At 51.1% G+C, this 19,590-nt stretch overlaps 1 protein-coding gene across 1 annotated transcript; it reads right to left on the reverse strand.

Annotated features, from left to right (window-relative positions):
* Positions 1 to 6,765: 6,765 nt before the first annotated feature.
* Positions 6,766 to 18,923, reverse strand: TRIM63 (tripartite motif containing 63; the record flags this gene model as incomplete). Its single annotated transcript, XM_084244109.1, has 9 exons — positions 6,766 to 6,776; positions 7,801 to 7,872; positions 10,635 to 10,759; positions 11,616 to 11,638; positions 12,322 to 12,555; positions 13,699 to 13,794; positions 14,606 to 14,774; positions 17,730 to 17,902; positions 18,765 to 18,923. 9 exons carry the CDS (start codon positions 18,921 to 18,923, stop codon positions 6,766 to 6,768), a joined length of 1,062 nt encoding a protein of 353 aa, XP_084100235.1.
* Between the last annotated feature and the right edge of the window lie 667 nt (positions 18,924 to 19,590).

The following is a 19,590-nucleotide window of genomic DNA, read 5'->3' on the forward strand; positions in this document are numbered from 1 at the left end:
CGCAGGATTAAGCTCCCGGGGCTCGGGCGGAGACGTCCCCTCTGGCTGGAGGCTGCCGAGGGCCGGTCGGCTTCCACCTTGGGGCTGCAGATTCCTGAGGTCGACGCCGCGGGCTCCGGCGGTGGGGGGCGCCTCCCTTGCGGCAGAAGCCCTCCCTGAGACCGGTTCCGACGGACCGATGCATCCCCCCGAGGCAGCCACTTCCTCCCTGCCTGCGCCCTCTAATTAGAATCTGGAGGGACCGGCCTTGTCTCCACCCCTGCTTGGGGCCGAGTCGTGCTCCGCCAGCGGGCGACATCTGGACAGTGCTTCTTCCCTGCCCGGCAGCGACTCCCTGGAGCCCCACAGGAAGGTGCCGCGCGGGGCTTTTCGCTGGGAGAAGCGGCTATTTGAAGCTGCTTATTTCCCTGGCGGTTCCTGAGGATCAAGGGCCCGTGACCCCCCAATGCTGGCCTCTGATAGGTGCTCACTATATAGAAAGAACTTTGGGCTGGCGACCTTCCCGGCCAGTCACCCTGTCATCCCCAGCGCCCTTCGTTGTGGGGACCATGACTTTTGGGGTTGCATTTTTATTTTTCCATATGTGTCCATGTCCTACTCACCCTCCACCAAATCACCTGTGCCCACACCCCATCTGCCTCCCCCTCTATTACATTTTAGTTCAGCACTGAGCACCTGCTGGACCCTTGATACCTGTGAATTGGATTGAAACAAAGAAGTAGCCAAATCTAAGACTGGCCACTTAGATGAGAATAAGTGAAGTAGTGCAGTTCACAGGAGTTTCTTGCTGGGCCACCTCAGTTGTGATGTTTCCAATGCCCTGTGCTCACATGAATAAATCTTATCATTTATTTGAGAGCAAAACATGTAGGTTTTTTTTTTAAGTATCTTTTATATCCCTCCTGTTCCCTTAAATGCAAGGCACATTGTAAATTCTTATAAATGCATATTTAGAAATTAGACCCAGATATATTAATTTGGAAAAACTTGTATAAAGTTTCATAAAGATTGCCTTTAAATTTATACTTCTCCGGCCCTCCCTGGTGGTACAAGAGGTTAAGACGCAATCTATGAAGCAGTCCGCAGCCTCTGCAGCAGGAGTTCGATCCCTGGCCAGGGAGCAACCCACATGGCGTAGCAGACCTCTCCTGACTCGCCTGCTGCTCCCCTCAGCAGTGTACCTTAGTCAATCTGCCTGCTCTGCTCCCCACTCTGTCTCTGGTGAATCCTCTCACCCCCCCCCACCCCTCTGGCCTATACCCCAGCTCTTGTATGCATAAATAAATAAATCTTTAAAAAAAATAAATTTATACTTTCCCATAATGTATTCTAATTGATTTTCAAGAGTTCTACTAACTCAGTATATCAAGGTTTTGATACCCTGGAAACTGGCAGGCCCGCTTGTATGATTATACTTGACTCCTTCCGAGATACTTAAGAGGTCCTCTGTGAATGAGCTAACAGTTCTCAGACCTCAATGTGACTTGAGGAATCTTTTTTTTTTAAGATTTATTTATTTATGCATACAAGAGCTGGGGTACAGGCCAGAGGTGCAGGGGGTGAGAGGATTCACCAGAAACAGCGGGAAACAGAACAGGCAGATCGACTGAAATACACTGCTGAGGGGAGCAGTGGGCAAGACATGAGAGGTCTGCTGTGCTTTGTGGGTCACCTCCCTGGCTGGGGATCGAACACATGCTGCAGTGGCTGCGGATATCTTCATAGTTCTGACACTTAACCACTTTCTCTACCAGGAGGCCCAGGAATCTTACTTTAAATATATAGATTCCTACATTCCACAACCAAAATCTGATTCTGTAGGTCAGGAGAAGATTCTGGGAATCTATATTTTTGAAAACCTGTGTCTGATATCATTATGGAATTACTGTTCATATTTGATGGTATAGTGATGGTGATGTTTTTAAAGTAATTTTGCCTAAAGTATTGAAGGATAAAATGATGACATATCAGTAACTGTCCTTAAAAACATCCCAAAGATGGGCATCCCCAGTGGCGCAGTGGTGGAGCACTGGGTTGTGAAGCTGCCCGCAGCCTCTGCAGCACCAGTTCAATCTCCGGCTGCCAGCGAGGGTCCCACATGGCACTCAGACCTTTCCTGCCTCTCCCGCTGCTCCCCTCAGCAGTGTACTTCGGTCCTTCTGCCTGCTCTGCTCCCCGCTCTGGCTCTGGTGAATTCTCTCACCCTCCCGCGCTTCTGACTGTACCCAGTGCTTGTATAAATAAATAAATCTTTAAAAAAAAAAAAATCCCAAAGATGGGAGTGGATCATGGTAGAAAAGAAGCAAGTGTGACAATGACTGTTGAAACTGAGTGATGGGTACAGAAGGTATGTTGTACTAGTTGCTCCAAACAAAAATTGAACTTTTTCAAAATCAAAGGTCTAAGGGGAAATAAACTGTATTCAAGATTGATTGAGGGACCTCCCTGTTGGCACAAGTGGTTAGGACACAGCCTATGAAGCTATCCGCAGCCACTGCAGCAGAGTTCGACCCTGGGCCGGCCAGGGAGCAACCCTCATGGCATAGCAGACCTTTCCTGCCTCTCCCACTGCTTCCCTGAGCAGTGTATTTCAGTAGATCCTTCTGTTCTGTTCCTCACTCAGTCTCTGGTGAATCCTCTTTCCCCACCCCCCACGTCTCTGGCCTGTACCCCAGCACTTGTATGCATATATAAATAAATCTTTTTTAAAAATAGATTCATTGGAATAACCCCTTTGAAACCAGTTTCCTCTTTAGCACAATCTTAAAGGAAGCTTGGTCAAGAACCCTTATCTGGGGCCTCCCCTGGTGGCGCACGTGGTTGAGCACAGCGCTATGAAGCTATCGCATGCAGCCTCTGCAGCACCGATTTGGTCCTTGCCTGCCAGCGAGGGTCCCACATGGCACGGCAGACCTTTCCTGTCTCACCCGCTGCTCCCCTCAGCATTGTATTTTCGTCAGTCTGCCTGTTCTGTTCTCCGCTCTGTCTCTGGTGAATCCTCTTGCCCTCCTGTGTGTCTAGCCTATACCCAGGTTCTTGTATAAATAAAAATAGATGAATCTTTAAAAAAAAAAAAAAAAGAACCATTATCCCACCCAGAAGTATTCTGCAAGTTTGCAGAACTGCCAGAACCCTTTGTGTGGCAAAGTAGAATCCTCTTACTTGCAATCAACAGATAATCGCCTTGGAATTTAAACTTTGACTACAGAGCCAGCCTTGATTGCTCTCCCTCCTCCCTCTGATAACTGACAAGATAGCCGAGTGATGTGCCTATTTCCTGTGTAATCAGTAACCTAAAGCAATCTGGAGACAGCACAGGGACAAATTGTCACACTGACTGCAGGTGATGGAAGTCTCTCTCTTCCTGGCCTCAAATGCCTTCAGTCTTCTGAGGAGGGTACTTTAGGAAATAAAATAAAAGAGAAAAGCAAGTGTGGGATTGTCAAGAAGACAGGAGAAGAGAGAGCTGTTGCCCCTTCTGCCTGGCTTGGAGCCTGGTACTGCTGGGTAGGAGACCCGTGGAAGAGAGACATGTAGAGATGCTTGGAAGAGACATGTGGGTGAGAGACCTTTGTGAGGAGGCTGACCATGGCAGCTGTTACCTGGATTTGTCCTTTATTTGCTCCTTTGGTACCAAGCTTCTGAGAGCTGCTTCAGAACACTTTCCTATGGTGATTCCCTGTGAGAAGGTACCTGAGAATTGTGGCAAGCTTTCAGGCCTCAATCCCACTGTGGGGCAACCCTGTTTGGCTGGGCATGTGCCCATGAGGACATGTGTGATTTTAGGAATTTTATTGAAACACTCTTATTAAAAAAAAAAACTTTTTTCTCTTCTCTCTCTATGCGCACATACACAAAAGACAAAATAGTGGTGACCTCTAAGCCAAAGGAGCTGGGGGGAGTAGGGAGGACTTCTGGGATCTGGCAAGATTCCTTTTCTTACCTGTATGGCAACGACACAGAATTTTGCTTTACAATAATTTATCAGGGCCTCCCTGGTGGCGCAAGCGGTTAAGCGTCAGCACTATGAAGCAATCCACAGCCACTGCAGCATGAGTTCGATCTCCGGCCAGGGAGGTGACCCACATGGCGCAGCAGACCTCTTCTGTCTCCCCTGCTGTTCCCCTCAGCAGTGAATTTCAGTAGATCTGCCTGTTCTGCTCGCCACTCTGTCTCTGGTGAATCCTCTCACCCTCCCCCACCCCACACCTCTGGCCTATCCCCAGCTCGTGTATGCATGAATAAATAAATCTTTTTTAAAAAAACCAATAATTTATCAAACTCTACAACTACTTTTGTGCACATATGTGTGTGCTATGTTACACACTTTTTTAAAAGTTTCAAAACTTGAAAAGACTAGCAACGAGAGTGAAGTGGAAAATGTGAGGCTGACCTGTTAATTAGCTAATGTTGAGACAAAGCCTCAATGTGGACAGAAAGTTCCAGGGAGTAACTGAAAATAAACTTTCTCAAGGCCACACACCTGACTTATATGCACCCCAGGTAACCACTCAGGAGTCTCCTGTTTCTTTATTCCCTGCTTGCTTTAAAGTGCAAATGTACCCCTGCTGAGGCAACACATACTCTGTTACTGAATTGCTCTGGGCTCAGACTTTGGAGAAAGATCTCCCCTGAGCCCACCGGTGTAAATAAAGACTTTCCCCCCTCCTCTCTGAGTGCTGCCTGATTCTGTAACGGAATTCTGCCATAAACAAAGCAAGATCTGCTTCCCTGAAATTCAGTGTGAGGAGCTGAGTTAGCCTAGGAAAAGCTCCACAAGTGAGAATGGGCAGAGGTGTGACAGTTTAAAAGCACTTTCATAAGGGATCATGCTCAGCGAAATAAGCCAAAAAGAAAAAGAAAAATACCGGATGGTCTCACTCATAGCAGGAATCTAGAAAACTTAAATAAGGGACCAGGAAAATGAATATAATTAAGTGAAAATCAAAATCAACAAAAAACTATGAACCAGAGACACTTTTAGGGGGGCGGGGGCGGGAGGGGAGGGATTGGGGTCAGAATGGGGGGGCTGCAATTGTATGGGGAATATAACAATAAAATTTATTAAAAAAATAAATAAATAAAAGCACCTTCATAAAGGGAGTTCCCAAAACACTAGCTCTGGAGATGTCAAGTGAATGAATAAGCTGGGGGATGCTGGATTAAATGTTTAACACACTCACACCCCCCAGAAGGCAGTATTCCAAACACCATGAACTTGATGCACTTGTCATTGTCTAAAGTTAAATAGCTCTCTTTATGGAAGCCTGCTTTGCCCCTTTAACTTGTTCCTGTGTTCTGAAAGTGGAAGAGGAGGGACAGATTATCTTCATATTGATAAATCTGTGGTGTCTCAGGTCCAATTAACGCACTGCTTCAGATTTGCTGAGCTTCATCCCTGCCCCAGCCCCAGGCCCCTGCTCATGGATTCTCTGGATACTACTGGGCTGTGCTCATTGCTTTCTCCCCTCACCGCCACCCCGGCACTGGTGGCTGCCTTCACTTTCCCCAGCACAAGTCCAGACTCCAGCAGAGCCCCACCATGCCCACTGCAGTGGGGGCAGCAGCAGGTCCAGCATCCACGCCCATCCCAACTGCACCCTGGAGCCTCTGCTCCCCACCACCCCAGCAGTCACCAGAAGCACCACACAGGATGGTGTGGCATTTTGCTCCCCAAGGAGCCAAGAGAAACTGACAGTGCCAGGGAACGATTGCTCTGGGACACAAACATCAGTCTGAGAAACAGGAGATGGAGCCAGGAGACAGGAACGGGGCCAGCAGACTCCCTTCCTCCCTCAGATAAACCACCCTGAGCAGCACTGTATTCCTTAAGATCTGCTCGAGACATTTTGCAGGCGGAGGGCGCCTGTGATCAGCCGAGTCATGTGACTCTTTGTATCTGTTTTCCTCCAGTGCTTTGCTTCCATCTTCCTTCTCTGGGCCTTCCTTCCCTCTGATAAAGCATTCAAGCACTGCCTCAGGCTCTGTTTTCTGGAGAACCAGAGGGTCAAGCAATGAACTGTCTTCTTGGGAGCATCCGAGGGCCAGGATGCCAGGAGCACTCAATGGGATGTGCTGTTGGGCAGGACAGATTGCAAGGTTTGCCCTGACCTTCTGCCTCCTACTGAAAACTTCCTATCACACTGAATTCTCTTTAGGGGGAAAAAAAGGTTGAATGACACCCCAGTTCCTAGGGAATAATAGGAATAGAGCACTGCGCATTTATTAAAACATCATACAACACAAACTCAGCTACCACCCCCTGTGGCAGGGATAGCTGTTGAAATACAGATTGTCCCTTCCTAGGCCCGTGGGCAATACCGGACCCTCTCCCCGTGGAGAGGGAGGGCAGCTGTCTCGTCCTGGTTTCCTTCCCTTCTTTCTAACAGTCGCCACTCACGCAATGACCAGGCTTTATCATACAAAAAATTTCCTTTACAAAAAGCACCAAATTGGCATACATATACAAGTATATACAAAAATCACATTTTAAGAATGTACAAAATATTTCATTTTGCACCAACGTAGAAAAGTGTCCTGTGTGGTTATTTCAAGCACGTGTCCAATTCTGGTTCGGTGGCTGCTGAACACAGCGGTGGGGGCCTACTCCTAGTCTCTATTCTCTGAGCAGAGAAAAGACACACCTCCCCATGCCCCTCCAGGGGCCCCGACCCCTCCCACCCTGGGCCTGCATGGAGGCAGCTGGGCCCATCCCTCCCACCCTGTCTCTCTGCATCTAGAGGGTTCTCTCCCTCAGCCAGCTTCTTACTGGTGCCCTGAAAGTAAAAGACAAAGAAACACAAGGTGAGGCAGAGGCCCAGCGGGATCCAAGGTTTACTAAGCTGCAAAATTATCAGCTTCCTGCCCAGTCTCTTCCTTCTTAAACCAAAATGGGACGTAATTGCCCGGATACTACAGATTATGCATCCAATCCCAAACTCCAAGGACTTCTCTGTATTTTTCAACTAAACCAGAAGTAGTTCCAACAATTACGGCTTAAAAAACACCAGGATTAGCAAACATGCTAATTCAAATAGATGCTCATAGCACCTGCTGGATATGTGTGTTAAATAATGAATGGCCTCTCCATGATCAGCTTTTGAGGTCAGTACTATTATGCCCCCATCCAGATGAGCACCCCAAGAGTCAGAGAAGTCGTGAACAACCCACAACCACCCCCTTAGACCATGGTAAAGCTGCCTTCAGAACCCAAGCTCATAACCATGCCCGGCCTGGCTGGCAGACTCAGAGGCCCACACAGGGGCCAGCGGATGACACCCATGAGTTGCAGTGGGCAGGCTGACGGTGGCGGGCTGGGTAAACTGGCAAAGGGGCCAGCCACTGCCTGGAAACAGGGAGAAGTGCAGCAAGCCCAGCCTCGTTAGAGCTTTCCAAATTTTCTCAAGCAAGTGGGAATCAAGATTCTTAGTTGAAATCTCATTTAAAAAAAAACTTTAAAAACTTTCCATTTTTAAATTGTTAACTACTAATTTAAAAAATTTGAACACTGTCCTGGCCAAGTAAAACACCTCAGCGTGGTCAAGCCTGGCACCTGAGGGCCTCCCTTTTACCTCTGCCATACTGTTCCTAGTTAGGGGGTCTTTCAGATATAACCCAGGAGCCTCTTATGAATAGTTTGGGATTTTTTCCCTAAGAGTAAAGGGAAGAGGACTTTACCCTTAGTAGGTTTAAACCACACTTTGGGGCTGAGCACCCGCAGTGTCTAGCACCCTGTTGTGCACATAGTAGGGCTCTCACGTCACTGAAGGAATGAAGGGATGAGGTAGGAGAACATCTTACCTTCTTCCTTCCCCTCTGTGGACTCTTCCTCTTCCTGAACCTCTTCTTCAATGAACTCCTCCTCTTCCTCATCTGCATGTGACAAAGAGCAATTGTGTTATGATGGGCCCTTCCTTTAGAGGAGGTGGCTGGGAGGGAAACCAGGCCCAGACCGCACTTCCCCCCACCCCCACCCTCCAGCTGGGGTCAAAGGGCCACTGGGAGATCATCCGTGACCTAGGAGGTGACAGGTTTGCTGGCCAAGCTGCAGCCTCCTCGGCCCCCTGGGTCCCCTCCCGCTCTCCTCCAAGGAGGGAGGTTCAGGCAGCCCTTCCTTTGTTCTGGTGGCACAGGAAGCAGCTCTATCACCTGACCCGCCTGTGACCAGAGGGACTTTGAAGGAGCACACTCTGTGCTGGCGCACAAGTCCAGCCTGGACAGATAAACATCACCTGAGGAGAAAGGGGCGTGCACCCCTGGCCCTCGGGGATCAGAGTCCTGTCCGGAAGGCATTGGCTCAGCCTTTGAAACCTGCTCGCCTGCCTGGCTCTCTCTGAGCAGCTCTCCTCACTCCGTAGCTTAGGGGGCGGGGGGAATTTCCTCTGGGGCCATCTGCTCTTTAGCTCTCTGAGGCTGAGTCCCACACAGACAGGAGACCCCACTTTCCCATCCAGGGATATCCCCCTCAGGCTCTTCCCAGGCAATATCCCCCTTCCTCGCCCCCTCTCCTAAACCACTTCAATTCTTTGGGGTCACCCAGACTCAGAGCATTTGTCAAGTGTTGGGAAAAGGCTAAAAGAGTTAATGCCGCCAAAGTGATAACCAAAATTCTGTGTGGCTGCGATCTGTGCCTAAAATAGGGAGTTGTTGTTTCTAACCACTGTCATAACTACTACTCATAACTTTAATTGTTATCACAATTACTACTCATAACACATTTTCTGAGGGTTTACTTGCCAAATGCTGTACTCGCAACTGCCCCTAATCCCAAGGGCTATTTATTTAGCTCCGTGGGCTTGAGCAAATAGTTCACCCTGCCTTGGCTTTATCCCTCAACTATAACACCACGAGATAACAGAACCCACCTCGTATGTTGACAAAATGTATGTCCAGGGCTTAGTGCCTGGGCCATAGAAAAGGTCTGCCATGGTACTCGCCCCAATTTTACTTAGAAGGAAAGAGAGGCTCAGGGAGATGACAGTAAGCAGTGCAGGTTCATACAGCAGGACCCCCTCTTGGATAGCTTAGCTTCCCGAGAGTAACAGTGGAGCAGAGCTACAGACACACCCTCAAGTCCACACCCATCTCAGCTTTGGGGTGCTTTTTGTTCCCTCCCACAAATGGGCTTTATATGGGGCTCAAGAGAATAGACTTAACACCAGATTCTGAAAGCTTGCAGGAGAGCTGACACAGGGGTGCTAAGAACTCTTCTCTTTCTCAAGCCGGCCCATTTACAGTTCCTCCCCTGTCCTGCGTGCACTGGCTCCCTCTCCGCTCTCCCTCCCTCCCCACTCACATCCCTGGAACATCATCCTAAAGAGCAAGGCAGACCAAGGGGTCTGCCCTCTTTTTCTCTGTCACTAAGGACTACCTTGCAGCTCTGTGTCCTTGAGCAAATTATTAACATCTTTGCTCTTCACCTGGTTTCCTCATTTTCTCTTACTTCTCTTTTATTATTGTTATGGCTACATTGTTCCAATTATTACTGGAATTTTATGCAAGTAAAAACAGAATTGAGGGCCTCCCTGGTGATGCAAGGGGTTAAGCACCGCACTGTGAAGCAATCCATGGCCTCTGCAGCAAGAGTTCGATCCCCGGCCAGCCAAGGAGCAACCCACATGGCGAGGCAGACCTCTCCTGTCTCGCCCGCTGCTCCCTTCAGCAGTGTATTTCAGTCATTCTGCCTATTCTGTTCCCCACTCTGTGTCTGGTGGATCCTCTCACCCCCCGCATCTCTGGCCTGTACCCCAGCTCTTGTATGCATAAATAAATAAATCTTAAAAAAAAAAAAAACAGAAATGAGGATGTGATACAGATAAGTTAAGATGCCTCGGTCTCACCAATAAAGTCTAGACTAGCTTTAGTTTTTCTTTTTTTTTAAAGAGGCATGTATTATTTATTTATTTGTTTGTTTGTTTGTTTTTTGTTTATACATACATGCACTGGGTACAGTCAGAAGCGCGGGAGGGTGAGAGAATTCACCAGAGCCAGAGCGGGGAGCAGAGCAGGCAGAAGGACCGAAGTACACTGCTGAGGGGAGCAGCGGGCGGCAGGAGAGGTCTGCGCGCCATGTGGGACTCTCCTCCGGTGGCCGGGGAGCAGCCGGGGATCGAACCGGTGCCACAGAGGCTGCGGGCAGCTTCACAACCCAGCGCTCAACTGCTGCGCCACCGGGGAGGCCCTAGACTAGCTTTAGATAATAACTAGTATACATCTAGTGCCCACAAACTCGTCTGCATCAACATCGTGTGTGTGGCAACAGCACCATGCACGAGGTGGCCACTTTTAGTGGGCCCACTTTTAACTTTTAAAGATAGAAAATAAAGCTCAGAATGGTGGAAAGTCTTGCCAACAGTCACACAGAAAATAAGGGGCAGATCTGGGATTTGAACTGACTTCAGGGGCCTCACTCCTCCTATTGCCCAAAGCTGTCTCCCCTTAGGAGAGCCATACGCTGTTTATGGAGCAGTGATTGTGTCCTAGGCACTGTGCTAGGATCTTGTTCATCCAGAAGTTGGCTGTGGCATCTGGGGAGCTTTACTGCATGTTTGCCTGCACATGAGACTTAGTGGGAAGGGTGCTGATTTCCAGGGGTCAAGTTGGGAAACAGACAACGACAACACCACCTCCTTTACCTGCCCCAAAGTCAATGGCCCTCAGGGTGTCCGCTATGTGCTCTAAGTTCAAAGTAAAGTAGTCCATGTTTTCAAAGCCCTGCTCTGTCTTCCCCAGCTGGCAACCCTTGGAAGCTTCCACAATGCTGTGGGGAAGACAGGGAGAAAAATGAGAGAGAGAGAGAGAGAGAGAGAGAGAGAGAGAGAGAGAGAGAGAGAGAGAGAGAAAGACATATCACTGGAACATCTCTGGGCTCAGTGCAGGGAGGGGGTATTGTTAGGGGGAAAGGATGTCCTGAGCTAATCCCATACAGGCTTTGTGGACCCCACCCCCACTCCAGACTAAAGCCATCAAGACATTGGGAAAGACAAATCCCATCACCACCAAGGGAGGGTGGCTGGGACCTGAGGGTGGAGTTGGGTAGCCAGGTTGGATATAAAAACCAAACACGTGGGCCTTGGGCTCTCTCTGGCTCGGGATCGCTGGCCTCACCGCTCCTGGCTGGCGGCCAACTCTGAGAGTGCCATTTTGGGATTCCTGATGGGCGGATCGGGTAGGACTCATTTAAAACTTTGTCTCCCACTTTTCTCCCAGAGCTGTACATTTCCTCATTTCCCCTTCCCTTGTAAATAAACCTTTTATTAACCTTTCGCGTGTGCCTGCAGTAGAGCATTGATAAGTCCTTTTAAGCGCGCGGGTGAGGACCCACAGTCAGGCACCCCGTTTTGTATCGGGGTTGCTCTACAACAATACTAGTGTACACACTTGTGCCACACCCAGGCCTTGCACATAGAGGCTGCCCCCAGAGGGTCTAAAGAGTATTTCCCCTCCAATCCCAAGCAGAATGGGTGCTCCAAGAAAGCAGGGGACAAAGGAGATGAAGACAGCCTGGGGTGAGAACCTCCCAGCAGACCTAATGCAAAGGGGGAGACCCACTGGACAGAAGTCAGAGGCTTTGGTGGGAGCTAGGACATGCATCATGGCCCTGGGGAGACACTGACCTTTTGATGAGCTGCTTGGCACTCTGTAGGGGGAGAGAGAGAGCACGAGGTTATCATGGTAGATAGGGGTGTCCCCTTGAACAGCAAAATCAGTGACTGGGTGTTCCACATGGGCACTTGGTTTCCCTGGCCCAGATGCCACCTGCTCCTGCCCTGAGTGGAACAGAACGTGGGTCCTTGCCCTCTGTCCATGGGTGTAACTCTGCGCAGGTCTGATCATCACACTAGGGCCCTCCCATTGTCCTGGCAGGAATCTTGGATGCTAGGAATGTCAGTGCAAACATTCTTAAGCCCTGAAATCTCCAAGAGGAAAATCACATCCATATCCCCTGTTTATACTCAATGCCAAACCCAAAACCTGGGTCACACTACAAGCTTAGGGAATTTATCTCTTGAACTGAACTGCTTCACAGCTTATCTTTTTCTGTCCACTTCTTCCCACAACAAGCCTCCTAGGCAGGGCTGTGCCTCAGTCATTTCTGTCTCCACCTCCTGAATGGCCTATAATAGGTACTCAAACAATCATCCCTAGGGAGAAGTAGGGATTATTACATGCCCATTTTACAGATAAGGAAACTGAGGCTCAGAAAGGTTTACATGTTTTGCCCAAGGGCACATGAGTGGTCAGTGGAGGAGCATGACTTGAGCCGTAAGCAGAGCTGTTGCCTTGAAGTGAACCTGCCCACGCCAGCCTTGTCCTGCTCACCAGGAGGAAGATGGCCCCTCCAGGCTCGTCCAGGGACTGGATGGCTGTCTCCACCAGCTTGGTGGACTTCTCCAGCTGCTCCCGGTACTGCTGGATGAGGGCCTCTATGTAGCTGAGCTTCTCCTCCTGCTCCCGTGTGATCTGCTGCAGCAACTCACTCTTCTTCTCATCCAGGATGGCATACAGGACATCAAACTTCTGGCTCAGCTCTTCCTTCACTTGGTGACTATTTTCCTGGGGACAGAAACCTTGGAGTCACATCCTGTGGGGCCCTACTCCTTACCCCTAACACTTCCTCCTGGGACAGGCAAGCGAGGAACAGGATCTGAAGCTGGAAGAGACCTTCCTGTACTCCCATTTTACAGAAGAAGGCCGACCGAGAAGAAAGCACTTGCTAAGGCTTCATCACTTCTTTGCACACAGCAATATTTGGAAGCTGGTGTCGTGGAGAAAGCCACCCCCTTCCTCAAAATAGACTGTATGGTCAGATGGGATAATATATTCTGGGCTTTCTGTGTGTCCCGAGTCACACTCTTCTCTCCATTTTTGGACCAAGACTGGATTCATTTGGTCCTAACCTAGGTGGAGAGACAACTTCTCCCACAGCTGTGCCCCCACTTCAATACAGCTTCAACATGGATGCTACATCTTGGGCTAAGGAGGCCTGTAAAATGGGTATAATGACAGCATCTCATCAGACTGAGGGCTCCAGTATCCTCTGTCCGATTGGGAGCCTCTCATGGGTAGCAACACACAACCTTCATCCACCAGCGATGTGACGATCCTTGCCTCATCTCAGCGCCAGCCCCATCCCAAGTGGAGACGGAAAATCGTGGATGCCTTTACAGGGACAGGAAAGTTTCCTTCTGCTTCCACAGTCTTGCTACTCAAAGTGTGGTCCATGGATCAAGCAACGGGGGCAAACCCTGGAAACTTATTGGAAATGCCAAACCTCATGCTTCATTGCAGATCTACTGAATCAGCATGTGAATTTTAACACGAATCAAGGGTGATTTATTCTGCACTTTAAAATATGAGAAGCCTTGATCTGGGAAACAATGATCTAAAAACAGCCAGGGCTGAGTAAATACTGGGAATTACTGATGGGCTGCTCCCTCAGGTTAGAGGCTCCTCTGTCTTGCTCCTCACCCCAGCCCCAGGATCCTGGGCCAGGCCTGATGCATAACCGTGTTAGTGCAGCATTTGTTGTAAGAGTGGATGAGAGGATTGGTCAGTTGCTCCCCTGCCATCCCTGCTTGATCACTCCAGCAACCACCTCTGGGCCCCAACTGTTTGTTACTAACTATGGGTGTGCCTTCACCCCAGGTCGTGCTAGGAGGCTTTGAACCCCCTAGCAGAGCTCTTCTGTCCCCTCACCTGGGTCGCTCTACAGGAGTCCTCTAGCTGAGTGATGATGGTCTGCACACGGTCATTCCCCGCCACCAGCATGGAGATACAGTTACTCAGCTCCGTCTAGAAGGAGGAGGGTGTGGGGGTCAGGAAAGCAGAGACAAATAGTCTCAGGACCTATTCTCTTGGCAGTGACAGCAAAATGCCTCCCCTGCTCTATTCTCTGCTAGAAAGAGCCTCCAGTAGGAGTCTGGCCCCTATTTCTGAGGTTCAGCTCAGGTCTAGAGCAGATTATATCGGAGAGAGACACTGCATTCATCCCTTATTTCACATGTGGGGTCAGAGAGGGGAGGTGAGCAGCTTAAAACACACAGCAAGGGACTGGCAGAGGAGGGGCTTGTTTCTAGAAAAGAAGGGACAGAGAAATGAAAGAGTTGCAGAGTTCTAAAAGAGAGAGAGCAAAAGAAGAGTGGGAAGTGGGGAAGAAAGCAGAGCCACAGCTCACTGCGTGGACAGGATGGTGGGGCTCCCACAGACCCCAGGCACAGGGAAGGGGGCTGCAAGCTGCCTCCTGCTGCAGGGGAATCGAAGACTGGGAGAGGTGACAGGCACAGGAAGAGGTGTCTGGGGCCCAGGCGACACTGGGATATAGAAGTCATGGCCTGAGAGGGCCCTGGTGGCCTAGCCCTGGGGTCTGGCCTCTCCCTTGTGACCGCACCCAGGTGCTCTCAAGTGGCGCTAAGTATAACCCATGAGCTTAGCCACCTCCCGGGGAGGCAAGAGCTATGGCCCGGCCTGTGGCCTGGGAAGTCCCTCCAGAGGAACTATTCCTGAAAGGCCGGCTCAGCAGGTCTACAGGGATCAAATCCTCATCTTGAATCATCAGGCGTGCCCAGCAGGCCCCGGCAGGGATGGAAGTAATTTGGGCCAGTACCTTCTGTCCCTGGAAGACGCTCTGCAGCGGGGCCACCTCGCAGGCCTGGTGGGCCCCGAACACCTTGCACATGGAGCACGTGGGCACTTCACACGTGAGACAGTAGATGTTGATTTTCTCGTCTTCATGTTCCTTGCACATGGGGTGGCTGCCTTTCTGCAGAGGCCGACTGAAGTGAAGAAGAGTCATAGGTCACAGGGTAGGGGTCCTGAGCCCCCATCTTTTCTCCCAGCTCAGGAAAAACACATGGGCTCCAGATCGGTAACCTGAGCTCCCAGTGGTGGCTGCCCCCAATCCTTCCCTTTTCACCCTCTGGTGACCCGAGGGGAAGCCAAGGACATCGCTCTGCCCTCACATCCTAGGACTCTGCTGCAGTGCGAGAACTGCCTCAGGCTCTGCCAGCACAGAGGACAAGGGGAAGGCCACGGGTTGCCCAGAATCAGGCCTGGAGATATTTTCAAGAAGGGAAAACTGGGGCTCAGAAAGGTGAGCTGGCTCGCCCAAGGGTGTCCAGCTCGTCCAGGCCAGGGCCACCAGAGTTCATTTGCTCTAATTATAGCCCCCTCAGCTCTGGTTCCGGCAGGTCAGGCTCTGCATGAAGCAATTTACACTCGTGGCCTCACCAACTCTATATTTAATCCACCACACTGTAACCTCCATCAAAGCAGGGAAGCTTGCCTATTCTCTTCACCCCTGAATCTGCAGTGTACAGTGTGTGGAAGAGGTGGTAATTAAATACAGGTAGAAAAAATAAATCAGTAAACACAGTACGAGGGTGCCCGAGGCCCAGAAAAGGCAGCGGAGCAAGTGGCCCAAGGCCCACACACAGCGGGAGCCTGGGCCGCCCAGCACAAGTCCTGCCGCCTTCCCAGGCCAGGTCTCCTCTTGCTTCCCAGACACACAGGCTTACACCGTGTCTCCCTTGCTCCACCTGGGGCCTCTGGCATGTTATTTATGCTCCTTTCAGACTTTCGAAAGGAGGTCACTTCCTACCCGAGATTCCAGTCAGGATCTTATCGGCCCAGCTAGATCCACACTCATTGAGCGCCAACACCACGTCCACACGAACCCTGACTTCCCAGACCCCCAACACAGGGGGCATCTCGCGATTGGAGGGATCAGGGTCAAAATAAGGGGGAAGGGAATTGTATGGGGAATATAACCAAGATGAAAATTCATACATTGTGCAAAAATGAAAAGTGATGTAAGAATTATATATAAAATTTAAAAAAAAAAAGACCTTTCATCTTTTAGCCCAGGGCTCCCCATGCTGGCAGCGGCTCCTTTGGCCTGTTGTCTCTATGCCCTGGGAGGGGAACTCTGGTGTGGTAGAAGTCAGGTAAGACCCTTAGGGGTGGGCAGCTGTGCCCACTGCCCTCCCAGATGCCCATCCTCTAAAAGCCGGGTTTTAGCATCTGGGTTCCGATCCTTCTACCACTTACTCATTTTGTGACCTTGGACACGTGATTTCACCTCTCTGCGTCTTGCTTTCCTCCTAAAACTACTGGGATTATGACCGGAGTTGTCTGATGAGTACAGCCCCTGGCACTGAGCAGACCCTCAATAAAGCATGACTGGGGCCTCCCCGGTGGCGCAGCGGTTGAGCGCTGAGTTGCGAAGCTGCCCGTACCCTCTGCCGGTTTGATCCCCGGTTGCTCCCCGGCCACCGGAGGAGGGTCCCGCATGGCGCGCAGACCTCTCCTGCCGCCCGCTGCTCCCCTCAGCAGTGTACTTCGGTCCTTCTGCCTGCTCTGCTCCCCGCTCTGGCTCTGGTGAATTCTCTCTCACCCTCCCGCGCTTCTGCCTGTACCCAGTGCTTGTATAAATAAATAAATAAATAAATAAAAATCTTTAAAATAAATAAATAAATAAAGCGTGACTGTTGTCACCGACTATGCAGAAAGGACTCGAAGGGCTCAAACACAGCGTGCTCTTCACAGGCCCACATGCGGAGGGGGAGGGATGTATTCTGGCACAATCTTGAAGCTATCATTATAATAATGATGGATAATCTGCTTGTGTTTTTATTGTGTTGAACCCAAGCAAGTTGAGAGGCAATAGCGATCAGGAATATTCACTGTGGGTCAGTCTCAGCTTTATCACTTGCTAACTGAGTGGCCCCAGACAAACCCTGGCCCTCTCTGAGCCTTCATTTTCTCATCTTAAGAGAAGGCACGCATGCTTTGTGGGATGACTGCGAGAATGAAATAGGGATGATGCATGGGAATTACTTTAGTCCAAAGCCTGCACATAGTAGGTGCTCGATAAATATTTGGCATTTTTAGCATGCCCCACCAAACCGCTATTTGACAATCACCATAACAAACCTTACTGTCTCCATCCGTAGACAGAGGAAATGAAAGTGCAGAGACTTGCCCGAGGTCCTCTGACACATTAGAAACAGACTAGCAACACAGGGCTTTTCTCGCTAGGATTGGCTGGCTGGTCACCTTTCACTGGGCAGGACCATGCCCGCAGGCAGGTGCTTGGTGACACTTTTGGACCTTAAGGGCAGTGAGTTCAGCAGCCTAGAAGTCTTGTCAGGATGACCTGATTTGTAAGGTTCTCTGGATAGCTGTGTCTGTACAGTGCAAGGCCCAGCACTGCACATCCTCCACCTGAACCCCACCGGGCTGCCACTTTATAGCCAGGGAGATTCGGCCCGATGGACAGGGCCCACACCCAGCAAGGCCACCTCCCAACTGGGCAACCCCAGCTTCCTCGTCTGTGAAATGGGCCTGAGCAAAACCAGCCCGCTGCATGGGTTTGTGAGGAAACACTAGAAAGAACACAGCATCCCTGTGCCCTGCACTCCCCTCCCGGCACATGGGACCAAGGCCGTCATGACCGTTCTAGAGAAACTGACTGTGTCCTCACTGGACTCTCTCTTTGGCCCCAGCGCCTCCCTCTCCCTCTTGTACCTCACCAGTGTCTCCTGGGAGGGGAGGATAATGTCCCTCCCTAGTTACTGAGCGACAGGGAGAGCCAGGTTTGGAGGACAGAGATGAGCCTGGGCCCCAGCCGGTGTCGCTTTCTCAGCAAGAGGACACACTCCAGAGCAGATGGAGGAGGAAGAAGCGGGCAGCAGGGACGGAGCACGGACATGCAGCAGCCGGGGGCTCACCTGGAGCACTCCTGCTTGTAGATGTCAATGATGTTCTCCACCAGCAGGTTCCTCTGCAGCCCGTACACCCCGTGACGATCCATGACCACCTCGTGGCGGCAAGAGGGACAGCGGAAGCGGCCTCCAGACATGGACACGGAGCCACCCCGGTTGGTCCAGTAGGGATTGGCAGCCTGGGGGCGGCAAGGGTAGCTTGGGTTCCCTTCCCAGCCTCTTCCCTTTCTGATGTCCTGTCATCCTTCCCACTGCTGGCTCCAAACACTCTGGTCTCACCACATGACCCGGAGCTCCCATTCCGAGATGAGAACCAGCCCATGTACCAGTGGGCACCAGAGAAGCAACTAGCCATCGGCAGTCTGGGCAGCCAGCAGACCTGGGCCCAAGTGATGATTATTCTCTGAATGACTTTGGGCAAACAACCTTCCGTCTCTAAGCCTTAGTTTCTCCATTCATGAGATGGGCGTTTTGGTTAGAGGCAGCTCCCGGGGCTCTACTGTCAAGATAAAATAATGAGTATCTGGCAAAGTTCTGCCGGGAAACCTTGAGTCCTGCCTCCCACTCAGGACATCCACTCCCATCCCCTTCCTAGGGAGATGGAGCCCCTCCTGTACTGTTTATAGGAAACAGCCTCAAAAGAGGAGATGCCTCTGCTGCCCATGTCTCCCCCACCCCCACCCCAGAGCTCTGGGCCCCCTGCCACCAGGGAGCTGGCTCCAGCCCCAGGGGTCTGGTTTCTCTCTCCTCTCTGCCTCTTGCCTCCCCCACTTATCGCTTGAGGCACTTGACTCCTGATTGGAGAGTCAGCCATGGTGGTGCAGGGCAGGGTGGGGAGGGGAGACCTGCGTCATGGAGAAGGAATGGGCAGCCAGAGCTGCCTCCCTACCCCTCCTTTGCCAGGGCCAGAGGTCTCTGCAGGGGTTCACTTTTGAGGGGAAAGAACCAGCCCCAGTTTGGAAGGGCTGAGAGAGAAGGGCTTTCCTGATGGGAAAAGTGAGTAATAAGTTGGGGCCCCAGGACTCCGCCGCCCGCACTAACCTGGAAGATATCGTTGGCACACTTCCGGCAGAGGTTGTGCTGGCAGGGCAGGATGACCACAGGCTTGGTAAACATCTCCAGGCAGATAGGACAGATCAGCTGCTTCTCCAAGTTCTCCATGGGGCTCCCATCCTGGATCAGGCTTGACTTATAATCCATATTGTTGCAAGTGTGGGGCCCTCCTGGCTGCTTCCTTCACCCGCCTCTCTCTAAGCAGACCTAGGATCCTGCCTTTATCACAAAACACCCGCCCAGAGCCTCTTTGCCTTCTTCTTCTGGCGCCCGGCTTCTGTCTTGGTCTGAGGCCCCTCTGATATTTATAACTGAACCCCGGTCACATGAGCCCAAGAGGGGACCAGCTGAGCATTCCGATGCCAAATGACTGGCGGGGCTTGAATTTCCTCCAGGTCTGACAGACCAGCCCTCTCAAATCACATGTGGGGATGAGCAATCACTGTTCCTCAGGGTGGGGGTCGTAAACAAGAACAGCCTGTACGTGGGCGGCTTGAGGGAGGGCTGGGTACCCGGAGTTTTCTCCAGAAATTCGTCTCCTCCTACACCAGGCTGCTGAGCCAGGGATAGCCAGGCCCAATGAATGGGTCACTGGGATATGCAGGGTAAATCACCAAATCCCCTATCCCTCTGTGACCCAAATCAGGTTCACCCCCTCCTCTGGAGTCCTGGGCAGCTCCCAAGAGGAAGCGTCAGGTTAGCTCCTCTCTGAACCCATCCATCTGCTCAGACCTGAGCACGGCGCGATGCTGGAGACCTTGAGACATTCCCCCCCCCCCCCCCCCCCCGCCCCAACCCTCATCCCTAGACTGTC

This window comes from Talpa europaea (assembly GCF_964194135.1).
Source record: "Talpa europaea genome assembly, chromosome: 9".
Lineage (NCBI taxonomy): Eukaryota > Metazoa > Chordata > Mammalia > Eulipotyphla > Talpidae > Talpa > Talpa europaea.